Here is a 12,751-nt window from a genome sequence, read left to right as displayed (position 1 = left end):
CTTGATTGTTAATTTGATCAGTCTCTTCAGAAGGAATTGAATTCTTGCTTCAAACAAAACACATAGACAACTGAGCAAATCAGGCTATTTATTATTTATAGCTTAATACCTAAAAAATGAAGGATTAATATGAAAAAGAACAAACACAACATATGACTAGTTCATATAGTGATGAAATAAACTTGACTTTATCTGCAATAGTGAAGTGAGTTATGTGATCTGATTGTGAAACACAACGGTAAGATGCTAATGTAACGCTTGGGCACTTAACTTCTCTAAATAGGCATTAATATATTTTATTAATATTGTTTATACCGTAGTGTTAGAAAGGGAAAGAGGAACGGAAGGGGTGACTTAAGCAGTTGGTTGCAATACACAACCCTCACCACTAGATGCCACTAAAACACACTGAACCTTTAACATACGTAGCTTATATAACCTGCACAACTTCACTAAAAACATTGAATGTTGACTTTTAGAGTGCAGTGCAAGCTTCTTATCATAAAGTTAGCAACTTTCAAAGCTGGCTGGGAGAACGAGCTGTTTTCTCCTGGGTTACAAGTTGACTTGTTGAATAAAATATATCTGTCTACACTAACTTCTTCAGGTAGGCTTCTAATTACATTGGCAAGATAGAGTTAAAACACAAGCAATAGTGTGCTATAACTCACAAGACTACGTGGTACAAAAAAATAAAGACAAAAACAAGTAACAAAACAACTCTTTAGTTCTGAGGCAGAGAAAATAGTTCAATTGTGCGCTGACTGAAGATGAGGCACCAAAGTTGTTTTTTGTTTGGTGCCTTAGGAGGAGGTGTTTGGGGGATGAAGGAAGGTTTTCACACTGAAAACTTTGTCTAAAGATCCAAGTGGTGTGCAACTAACACACACCACTGGTCTTCTCCAGTTTCCTGACTGTAGTAATATTAATTTAATTTTTGGTGCAGAGCAGTTTTTTCCCCTTTTGTGTTACTACTGCGTTGGACTGTAATCAGTTGGTTTTACCCTGACTTTCCCAGTGAATGCTAAAGTGAGCCTTGTGCACCTGTGACATGGCACACCAAATATACACCATATAACTGTCACACCTTTGGCACCAAAGAGCACAGAGATGCTATATCTCCTTTGGCTTAAACTTTACAGTAAAAGAAACGTGTTACAGAATGAGAATTTGCAATTGATTGATTGATTGATTGATTGATTTTTATTTAGAAGGGACCATGTGCAATTAATAACATAAATGTAAACATTTGATGCATTACACCAGAGTTAGCCTTAGGCTAATTTACATCTGCAGTCCAAATTAAATAAATAAAATATGCAATAAAATTACATATGTATTATACATGTTCTATAATACCATACCTTCCTATACGAGAGCTGCCAAGAAAAACGTTGCGTGATGACCGAGCGGTGCAAGGGGCTGAAACACAAATGTCACTTAGAATTCAGTTATGTCAAACCCCGGACCAAGCCAGGCCAGACAAATATTGGTTTTATGTCAAAAAGCTACTTGAAAGTTGGATGTGTTAATCTTCCTGCTAATGGCCTGGCAAAGGCCTTCTTATTATTCTGGCCCCAGCCTCCCTCTACTGAGGGTGTCTCCACAAGGTTAATTAGTGGAGGGTCCCCCGAGGTTCCCCACGCGATGTGGGCTTAGGATAGTGGAGGTGCCTCTACACAAACAAGGTTAATGGAGCCTCAGATAACTCCCTCCTTTTCTTTCCTCATCCACATGCATCCACATGGAGAGCGTTACAGTGCCTTAGTTATTCATCAGCCTTTAAGGTGGAAGGGCTGGCTGCCTTGGGGGGTTGAACTGTAGGTATTAGCTATTGAGATGACATTCACATCTGCTTGCGGTCATTGCATTATTTAAGTAATACTTCAGTTGGCAATGGGAAATGGCAGTGTGGTAAACAAGCAACTGCTATTTCCAGCTATATTATGTGATGAAAACCAAGACGTTTAATCATCATGTGTTCCGGTGCAGAAACAGCGACAACAGAAAACATTTTCGCTACTAAAAAATGCATATGACTATCATTTTGCCCGGAAAACCATTTTAGGAGCTATCATCCATCAACGATCTTGCAGTGTAGCAGCTTTTTCTGATGTAGGCAATAATGTCCTATTGAGCTAATCCCGAGGCCATGGGTGTATCTGTCATCATTTCCCAAGAGAAAGAGGCAGTTACACGGCTAAAATCAAAGAAATAACTTACAGAGAGAGCGGGGCCCTGCAAAGGTCACTGTGTCTCAAATGACTTTGCATCAAGAGTCACACTCTGAATCACACCTTTGAATAAAGTGTGTCTTCGAGCTATTCCCTAAGGCACATGAATGAGCACAATGCACCTCGCCATGTGCACTCCTCTTCCCACCACGCCTGCTCCACCCTCCTCCTCCACCTCCTCCTCTTCCACCTCCTCCTCTTCCAGTTCCCACCTCTGTCAGGAGCAACATGATTTATTGCACCAACATCCCTCTCAGAATCATCCTGATTGCTTTGATTTCTCTATTGACATTTCCAACCATCCCACCTGCATGCATTTCTCATGCCTGACCTAGGATGGTGGGCATACATACACAGATGATAGTCCAAAAAAAAAAATAAAGGCACATATTCATAGTGTGCCTGGAGCTTCATGTGCAACAATCATGTTTACTTTATGTTCCATGAGTTCAGAGCCTGGCCATTACAGCTCTGTCTATCTCTGCACACCTTTGTGCCCATGTGAAGATCGCCTTCTAAGAGAAAGGCAAGGTGAGAGGCATCCTGCAGCCTCTTTGAGGTCACAGGCAAGGAGAGTGCTGATATGCCGGAGGTCTGTAAGTGGAATGAAAAGCAGGAGAGGAGCAGCTAAAAGTTTTAAAGCATGACCCGGTCCCCCTTTGGTGACGAGTGTGGCACAGCGGGTGGTGAGAGGCTTGTGAAGGGATCTGGCTCCTCTTACTCTCTCATATGCACATCTAAGCACTTTCCCAGCCTCCGCTGGCCTTGCCACGGTGTTTTTGACTGTTTGTGTTTGTGTGTGTGGGGATGTGCATGTTCGTGGGTGTCCGTATGTGTTTGTGTGTTTGTCAGGTGCAATGTTTGGTTTTGTTTGGGTTATGAATTCCATGCTCCCCAGTGCAGTGAGCCATGCTGTGTGTGATACTGAAGCCTGAAATAAAACAGGGCCGTCTATTGAAGCCAACATTTCAGATGTCACCTCTTCATGCTGTTGAAGTTGAGAGTTTGTCAGCATTAGTTTTCCAGTGTGGGAATACAAGAAAGCCTCCATAACCCCCTCCCTCCATAGTGCAGCTAAACCATTTAATGAAGATGATCTCCGCTGTATGGATGTCCACCAATGTTCCTCCATGCATCCACTCATATGCATACATGATTAACAAATCAATCACCTCCACGAGTGCTTCTCTGGTGTGATATCATCATGTCATGTCTCTCATGCTTTGATCTGAGCTGGTTATTTCCACCCAGGGAACTGCTGCAAAACCTGCAGGAACATCACAAACTCGTAGACCCAACACTTCACAAGCTCTTTTTGATGCATCTGTCTCCAAGCATGGAGACCCACTGACTATGTTATTCCACAGCACATTAATGGAGGGCCTCCAGCTGAGTGTGGCTGACAGACATCTGGGGGAGGGAGATAGCTAAGATGTGGCAGCTCCTGTCGCTGTATTGATTCACTCTCCAACACTGACATTCAGAGCAGACACAAGCCAAGCTTTGACAATGTTATGTTCTTGGGCTGTTATGGAGTTTATGGTAGAAAAGTGAAAGTTATTGTGGGTGATACTGAGGTATGGCAGTCAACACTGGGAGAAAGTCTTCCCTTCCTGGAGTGAAAAATGTTTACTGGGTCATAATCTGTCCAAACTCTTGGGGAGCAAATGGGAGGATGAAAGGAAGGGCTCAGGCTCATACATATGCATAGCTGTGACATCGTGAACTCAGAGGGTTAGCACAGAAAATGATGACTAATTATGTTTGCCTTCTGTCATATCAAAAGATGTGCTGAGCACAGGGTGGCAATGACCGTCTACTCCTCTGCTCCATCTCTTTCACTTTCTCCCTTTGTCCGATCTCTGTCACTCTCAGGTCTTCGAGCAACTTTCTTGCCTATTTTAATTTCCCTGTTAGGCAGTCTGCTTGCTGTCTGTGTGACTAAGCTGCTAGATTCCTTGCTTGTTGACTCAGCAGTTAAGTGCATTAATTCCCCATCTCTCTCACTCATTTGATATTCCGTTGGATAGAAAACAAAACTGTTCTCTGGCTAGCTAATGCCACACAAATCTATAAGTAAACATATCATAAAACAGAGTATAAACCTCTGGCTTTGAGTAGAATCACAGTACTGTTACAAAGCTGAATAGCTACTTTCAGAATTTGTATGCACTGACGTGCCCTTATTCTTGCACTGCCTGTACTTTTGGTCTCAGTGCATCGTATACATATATTCACAGAGGTCAAACCTAGTAAGCTGCTATCCTTAAAGGCTGAAACAGAATGTGAGTTCAGGCTGAGTCAAATGAAATGGCCCTATCTGCATTCAGACAGAGAAAGTGTGAGACAGACAAATGGAGAAATAAAACCTTTCGGATACTTGTGGATTCTTCTCTCTCTCTGGCGATCTTCTATGCTGTCCAGCCAGTCACATTAATGAGATGGACAGAGCCTTGCTGTCATTGTCTCATTGAATTTTGAAGAGGCCCCTGCAGTGAGGAGGACTGTGCTGAATTCTGTTTTGAACCCACAGCTGGGAAATGTGGTTAACAGGCAGGTCAGAGAGAAGAAGACGCACAGAGAGGAAGAGGCAGGAAGAGTGGAAACAAAGAGACGGAGGAAGAATAACAGAGGGCAAGCAAAGAGCGAGAGTAACACAGCGAATGGCAACAGAGAATCCGAGTCAGAAATGAAAAAGAACAGGGAGTGGACGACAAACAGATCTGTGAGCTGTGGCTCGCCTTCTCTGGTATTCTTGATGACTTGCAGCCCTCTGAATGGAAAGTGATGATAGATTATTGTGGGAAAACTCAAATTAGTTGTTCTGCCTCCACATTCGCTCACTTTCCTCAGGGGAGGGGAGCAGAAGGAAGAATAGACGGGACATGCAACATTATTACTACACATAGGCGACCACAAAGAGTGACACCAGGGAACAAAACCAGAAAGCATGATGTACATATTCTAACTGATAACATGTTTTGGGGCTGAAATATAAAAATATAAACAGTGGGTTGAATTATTATTTGAGTGTTGGGATTTTAATTCTGCAGTGTGTATTCTTTTTTTCCACATGTCTAATGAGGAATACCTCACCTGAATCACTGACATTCATTCTGAGGAGGGGGTCCTGCATGTTTGCGAAATATCATTGTGGGAATTCAGTGTCATAAAAATGCAAGTTAATGCAACCTATAAAATCTAAATCTTTTTTATTAATTGTGTTAAAGGAAAACTTAATTGTATCGCAGCTGATTTATGGCTTGATATCTACTTAAGATTTAAGTCTGGTGTTGAGTGTGTGTTGGCTTCCATTCTTTGATTTGACTTGAGTTTTAATTAAACCCTTGAACCAAATACAAAAACTAAATACTCTGCTTTTCTAGTGGTGTGCTTTACTAAATATTATAAGCTTGAAATTAGCATACATCTGTAGAAGCATTTCTGAATTTTTAAATAAGATAATATAAAGTTATCAGATTTTGTTGCGCATTCCTAAATTTGTCCAAAATTCAAAATGGTTTGTAAACAAGAAAAAGACGCACCAGTTGCTTTGTATTCTTGGAGAATAATGACATGATTGCTATCACTGCAGAAAAAAAATGTTTTTGTTCTGCAAGACAGGAGAACATCCCAAATGAGAAAAGTTGAATTGCATTAGTAAGGGCCATTGATATTCTGACAGTCCTGTCTGAATATCAATTCCCGTGAGAGTAGGAAAGGTCCCTGCTGAGACAAAGAAAGAAAAAAAGAAACAAAAGCCTGAAAATGTTCAAGTGAATCATCTTTTGGTTATTCTGCTTGGCTTTGTCTCTTAGTGAATTTTTGGACTTAAGTTGAGCGTGTCACTCTTCACTGACACAAAGAGACAGGGGCAGGCATTTTATGCATTCGGCAGGATTTGTTGACATACTGAAATATTATGCCAGTGCAGCACTTTGCACTTCATTTGTGCTCTTACTATGGTTACTTTAAAAAGGCCGGCAACGGTCAAAAAATAATACACTGTGTGGAATATGGATCACTGACTTTCAAAAGCTTTCACACAAAAGGAGGGGGTTAAGAGCAACAATATCAAATAAACATGAGATAAATTCCCTCCCAGTTGACATGTGGTTTACATTTGCAAATGTTAAAAGTTTTTCAAGGTTTTACAATGTAGATTTAGTTATTTGACCATAACAGGGCTTAGATCTCTTGATTGAAGCTGTTCATCATCATCGCCTCCCCTCTGTCTTGTCTTCCCTAGCCTGCTGACACTGATGGTTTCTAAGTGAGTATCTCATCCCTCTCTCTCTCTCTCTGTCATAATCACTACTCTTTATGATCGGTTTGCCCTTTCTGCCCTTTCAAGATGCGGCATGTAATGAGGGCTCTGGAGGACTGTGTGAGTGGGCTATTTAACTATTCAGACAAGATCAGCTCGCACATCCCACGCTCTCTAACTCGACTCCCTACCAATACCTCTCAGCCGAGCACAGTGATTGTTTGTTCTGCTCACAAGGTCACACAATGGGTGGAGCTGGAGTGCATTCAAAATGCATGTTGGGCCTTTTAGTGTCTGCTGAGTTTATTTCAATCACATGATTAAAATGAACATTTTCATTATTTAACTCTATCCCACTGACAAATAAAGATTTAATTGTTTTGGTTTTACAGTATGTTCCCCCAAATTACAATACCCCCTAATAAGAAAAAAACAACCCACACAGGGGTATTCAGACACATTATAATGATAATCTATTTATACAGCATTTTTTAAATATCCATGTTACAAAGTGCTTCACAAAGGCAGCAAAATACAAAAGACAAGTCACAAAACAGTCTGGTTTGTAAAGAAAACAGATAAATAAAATAATTTTAAAGGAATTAAAAGACAATGTAATTTAAAGGCAAATAAAATCAGGCAAGGCTCAATGATAAAAGTATGTTTTAAGAAGGGGAGATCGCTGACTCAGCTGATGTGATTTTCTTGGGCAGATCCAGATCCTCTGGGCGCTGACTGCAAATGCTCAGTCCCCTTTAGTTTTCAGCCACGCCTCTGGAACAGACAAAAGAGCTCTGCCTGAGGATCTCATAGTATTTACCGGCATGTAAGAGGTCAGAGATATAGCAGGGAGAGAGGCCATAAAAGTAATCAGTAAAATCTTATTCTAAAACACACTGGGAGCCAGTGTAAAGAGGCTAAAACAGGAGTGATGTGATCATGTTTCTTGGTTCTGGTTAAAAGCCTGGAAGCAGAGTTCTGTACAGTCTGGAGTCAATAAATAGATTTTTGGTTCAGGCAAGTAAAAAGGCTGTTGCAGTAATCCAGATGTGATGAGATGAAAATTCCTATACATACACTATACCCACAAACTGCATAACTGCATGTTATTCACTGCCTTGCAGTGCAGCCTGCATTTTAAATGTAGAAATCCAGACATTTTCATTGGACTGAGTGAACTTTAAGGGTACAGTATTCTTACATAAATATGAATAAATAAATATCAATGTGTGCATAATGCACACAGAACTTTACCCATTCTCAGACACATAACTCAGCAACAAACCAAAGTTATTATATGTATACCCATATTTTATACATATTTATATAAAACCCCAAATTATCTCCAACTCCAATGATATTTAAATAAATGCATACACACACCCTGATATGAATCCAACGAAACCTAACTGAAATATAAGAAAGCAAAGTCTATATTCACCAGTTAAAGTAAGCACATCATAAGTATAATGTCACACATAAGTCATACTTTCTCCATAGTTTCTTACTTCAAAACAGTGTTCACCACTCTTTGTTTTTTTATTTCAACCGAAAAGTTTCAAATAAAGAAGTAAATGGTGACCATATTTTGAAAACATTTCAGATGTGATTTTTTTTGAGGATTTTATACATTAAGTAGGCTAACTTTTTAAGCAACTTTATGTAAGATTTGTTTGTTTGTGTTTAATTCAACACTGTCATAAATAAGGACAGCTGTACACGTGCATTTGTTATGATTATCTTACGATCCAAGGAAGGTTAAAATCAAGAACAACTGGACTAGGTTGAAGATACTCAGAGACTTTCTTCAGTTCAGAAGCCTGTCAGAGAACTGAAGAAGCCAAAAACTATGGCGTGGATGACCCTTATGATCAAAAACTAGCAAGTCGACAACTTTGCTTTGACAACAGAGCCAAACATCAAGCGAGTGCGACAACACAAGACGTAGCAATATTACTTACTAGTCCAACAGAAAGAATGCAACTCGGCGTCTTGCAGCCTATTTTTTCATGAAGCTCTTGCCAAGATCTGTGAGGCTCTTGCTGGGTCTGGGTTAGCTTCCTTCGCCAATGTCCTCTCCTGTCTATTTGCCACTGCCGTTACGTCCACAGAGGCAGCTGAGCCTCTTTCCACTTGCAGCAGCATAATGATGCTTGAAACTTGGGTGGCAAGCTAGCCAACAAAGCCACATAGCTACAGACTAGTGTTAGCAACAACACCCAGACTCCCATAACTGTAGCCTCCCTGTCCCAGTGAAGAAGGTGAGCAGCATGGTGTGAATGACGGGCCAGTTAGCATCATTCCAGGGAGGCGGGGAGGATTTCTCTGTTTATCTTGCTCTTTTTTTTTTTTTTAGAACAAAAAAGAAAATGAAATATTTTTTAATGACAGAAATTCAAACACAAATTATTTTCTCACATATAGAAAACCAACCTCCTGTCTGTACTGGATGCTGGACAGCTGGAAACAGTGAGCAGCTTACCTCAGCTGGCATGTAATTTACAGACAATATTAAAATTCCAGTTTTATATACGTTCATTTAGACTGACTTATGGCCGTTAAATGACATCTATAGATACAGACTTTATTATTCCCATCATGAAGGGCAATTTATTTAGGAGCTTGCACACAAACAAAAAAAAACACAAGCAACATTACTTCTAACCAGCTTTTGTATTATCGTTTTGTATTAATCTCACCAGTGTGTAAGACTGTGTTGTAGTGTGTGTGTTTTTGAGGGCTTGTGTGATATGTCAGAGGGCAAAGTTTGTTTTTTCAGCAAGATTGAATGGTTTTGAGTGGAGACCTTCATTTTGACCTGAAAATAGGATGTTTGGGAAATTGGGTGAGAAGTTGTGGATTTGTGTTTGTTTGTGTTGTGTTGAGTTTCGAGAAAAAGAGGCATAATTTAAACAAAAAAAAATGTGTTTAAGCAAACGAGAAAAAACTGTAATATGAACGTGCATGCACACCGAACTTGGTGCATGTGTTGTGCGCATGGATGTGTGTGCCTCTTCCTTAAGCACCGCCCACGTCTGCCAGTTGACCTATGAACGGCTCTGTGTTAACTCGCACATGCTCCCGACGTCACCTCTCTGTGGTCTTCCGTGTCAAGATGGCGGCATCCATGGCATCCCAGGCTGCAGCAAGAGGACTGAGGACAGCAACCTCAAAGCACATACTTCTGGACAAAGTGAAGGTACTTTTACAGCTCACATTACCGAGAATGCGGGTGTCACCACGCACTGGTGGGCTCCGCTGTCGTACGTCCATTGTCATCGTCTCAGGGAGCTGTTAGTGTGGCTACGAGGCTAGCAGGTTAGCATGTCTGAGCAGAGAGAGGTTTGACAGATCAAAGTTGAACAGTGTCACAATGCGCTGCTGATGTAACGGCACTCTCTTCGTTTGTAACCTTTAGTGCTGTAAGACTTCTCTTCTTCAAAATTACTCGACATGAGCTTTTCTGAGGAAACAACACTAAAGTCTTTACTAATGTCTGTCAAAAAAAATGCTAATAGAGCATTTATCAGTCACTCTTGACATTAACCTGTTCAGGTGTGTGTGTGTGTGTGTGTGTGTGTGTGTGTGTGTGTGTGTATATATATATATATATATATATATATATATATATATATATATAATTTGCAATTTTAACATATTTTATTTTTCAGTTTCACTCTCAGTTTTACACAGCGTTTTCTTTGTTTAGTTTTAATGTGTACAGTGGGCTGTGTGAGCACTTGGTTAATTATTAACATCACATACATGTTCACAGCTTAGTTATAAAGCCATCTGAGGGAGTCATACCTGAACACTACCACCAGGATATACGTTAAGAGCTCAAAGTTTCTGACTGCAGCGCCATTTCAGATAAGACCACAGTGAAAAGGTTAACTCCTGCACTTTGATCCCCCACTGTCTGTTTTTGAGCTGTGAACAACAACAGCTCACAGAATTTATCTGATTAGGTTTGATTCTGTACACAGTGGCAAATGATTACAGTTACATCGTCATCTGCTTTGCAAACAAAGCATTAGGCCTAAATATGGAATGGGACAAAATGCTGCCAAAGCCACAAAAAGGACTCCGAAGTAACCCCCCTCCCCCCTTTGGCTTCTATTGGTTAACAAACAAATGCACTCTTACAGAGGAGAAAAGAGAGTTGTGAGTCTGTGAAACATTTCAAAGATTCAGGAGAACAGCATCAATTAATCAGCATGTTCTGACACAAGCAGCGCCTCAGTTTGATATCTTTCTTCTCAGCCAGCGTCAGAGATCTGGTCTTTAGTGGAATTGTGTCTGTATAAAAAGGTTTGTAGCCTTACACATGTACAGATGTCCTGACTGAACGGGCAGAGGAACCTGTTGATAATGTAAACATTGGTCAAGTCAAACAGGCACATTCTGTTAAGCACTGTGTTGTACAGTTGGACTTTTGCAATCTCACTTCATATTTACTTTTTCATGTCTGCTTAGTGCCGTGTTGCCCTGATAGATTTTGGTACTGATGGGGCTTTTTGTATTGTCACTTGAAATAGGTTTTATATTGAGTGCAATAGGGTGTTTTTGATAGCTGGCGTGCCTGGATCACAGGAGTTTGCATTAAATCCTGGATTTAAAATGTTTTGTGCTAGTAAATTATGAACACCAATAAATTAAAACATTTCCTGATTCTCCAGCTCAGTATGGAATATTCCTAGTAATAATCATTTTAATAATTCTTTTTTTAAAAATCAGAAAATAAGGAACATCCCAGAACCACATGTGTTCTCCTCCAGTTGCTCATTTTCATGTTCAAACTGCGGTTACAAAAACCCAAAGAGATTTACAAAGTAACACTATGGCGGAGATATTATTATACTTCGGCTATCTAAAGCATCAAAGTGGTTGAGGCAGTCCCTAACAGGGCAAGGATACTACTACAGACAATAAAAACAGATTGGTGATGTGTATTGTTAACTATATCAAACTTATGTTTCCACATGTTCCACAAACTTAGTTTAGCATTAGCATCCAAAAAAAGCATGCAGCGAGAAAATGCTAACAGTTGCCACCAACAACAGAGAAACTAGACCCATTTCTTAGAACAAGTATCAAGACAATCACTGTAACATGTAACATTACCTCTGCTTTTTCCAGTGTTGACACACATCACACATGCTGTTGCTTTTTTTTTTTAAATGGCAGAAGACATGGTGCAGATACGTGTGGTTAAATAAGAGAGATTTAAACTGAAGCTAAACAAAAAACTTTCAGAGGAGAACAGGACTTTAAATACTGCCTCTTGGCAGTGCAAAGAAGAGACAGCTATAATATTTTATTATAGGAATTACCAGTTAGGTTGCTGAAAGGTATATGTATTCAGGCATGTGCCAGTTAACAGATAAGATTAAAATCAATATGTTTAAATAGGAATTACAAGGATTATGTATGTTAGGGGTCATGTAAAGTTCATACAATATCAAATTTCTTTGACATCAAACATAATTTGGTATCTGCCCCAATATTGATATCATCATATTATTATTGTTGAATTATTCTCCCGGTTGTCTAAGATGTGCTTCTCAACTTTGCTTTGCTTACCTCCTCTGTACTGATGTGTTAATGCATCTTATACATACATACGCCATGAAACAAGCAACAATTTGGAAGTCTACCAGTGTAAAAGCATATATTGTTTCAGTCAGTGGCATATACACTCACCTAAAGGATTATTAGGAACACCTGTTCAATTTCTCATTAATGCAATTATCTAATCAACCAATCACATGGCAGTTGCTTCAATGCATTTAGGGGTGTGGTCCTGGTCAAGACAATCTCCTGAACTCCAAACTGAATGTCAGAATGGGAAAGAAAGGTGATTTAAGCAATTTTGAGCGTGGCATGGTTGTTGGTGCCAGACGGGCCGGTCTGAGTATTTCACAATCTGCTCAGTTACTGGGATTTTCACGCACAACCATTTCTAGGGTTTACACAGAATGGTGTGAAAAGGGAAAAACATCCAGTATGCGGCAGTCCTGTGGGCGAAAATGCCTTGTTGATGCTAGAGGTCAGAGGAGAATGGGCCGACTGATTCAAGCTGATAGAAGAGCAACTTTCACTGAAATAACCACTCGTTACAACCGAGGTATGCAGCAAAGCATTTGTGAAGCCACAACACCCACAACCTTGAGGCAGATGGGCTACAACAGCAGAAGACCCCACCGGGTACCACTCATCTCCACTACAAATAGGAAAAAGAGGCTACAAT

At 40.1% G+C, this 12,751-nt stretch overlaps 1 protein-coding gene across 1 annotated transcript in view; it reads left to right on the top strand.

Moving 5' to 3' along the window:
• The first annotated feature begins 9,575 nt into the window (after nt 1–9,575).
• The window catches only part of suclg2 (succinate-CoA ligase GDP-forming subunit beta), a 118,116-nt gene continuing 114,940 nt past the window's right edge, over nt 9,576–12,751 (top strand). The window contains exon 1 of the mRNA XM_046028941.1: nt 9,576–9,700. Within this exon, the coding sequence (XP_045884897.1) occupies nt 9,617–9,700 (84 nt within the window). The 5' untranslated portion in view covers nt 9,576–9,616. The remainder of the gene's footprint in view (nt 9,701–12,751) is intronic.

Source organism: Micropterus dolomieu, linkage group LG18 (assembly GCF_021292245.1).
Source record: "Micropterus dolomieu isolate WLL.071019.BEF.003 ecotype Adirondacks linkage group LG18, ASM2129224v1, whole genome shotgun sequence".
Taxonomy (NCBI): Eukaryota; Metazoa; Chordata; class Actinopteri; order Centrarchiformes; family Centrarchidae; genus Micropterus; species Micropterus dolomieu.
The sequence above is the reverse complement of the archived record's forward strand: the minus strand, read 5'-3'. Positions and strand labels throughout refer to the sequence as shown.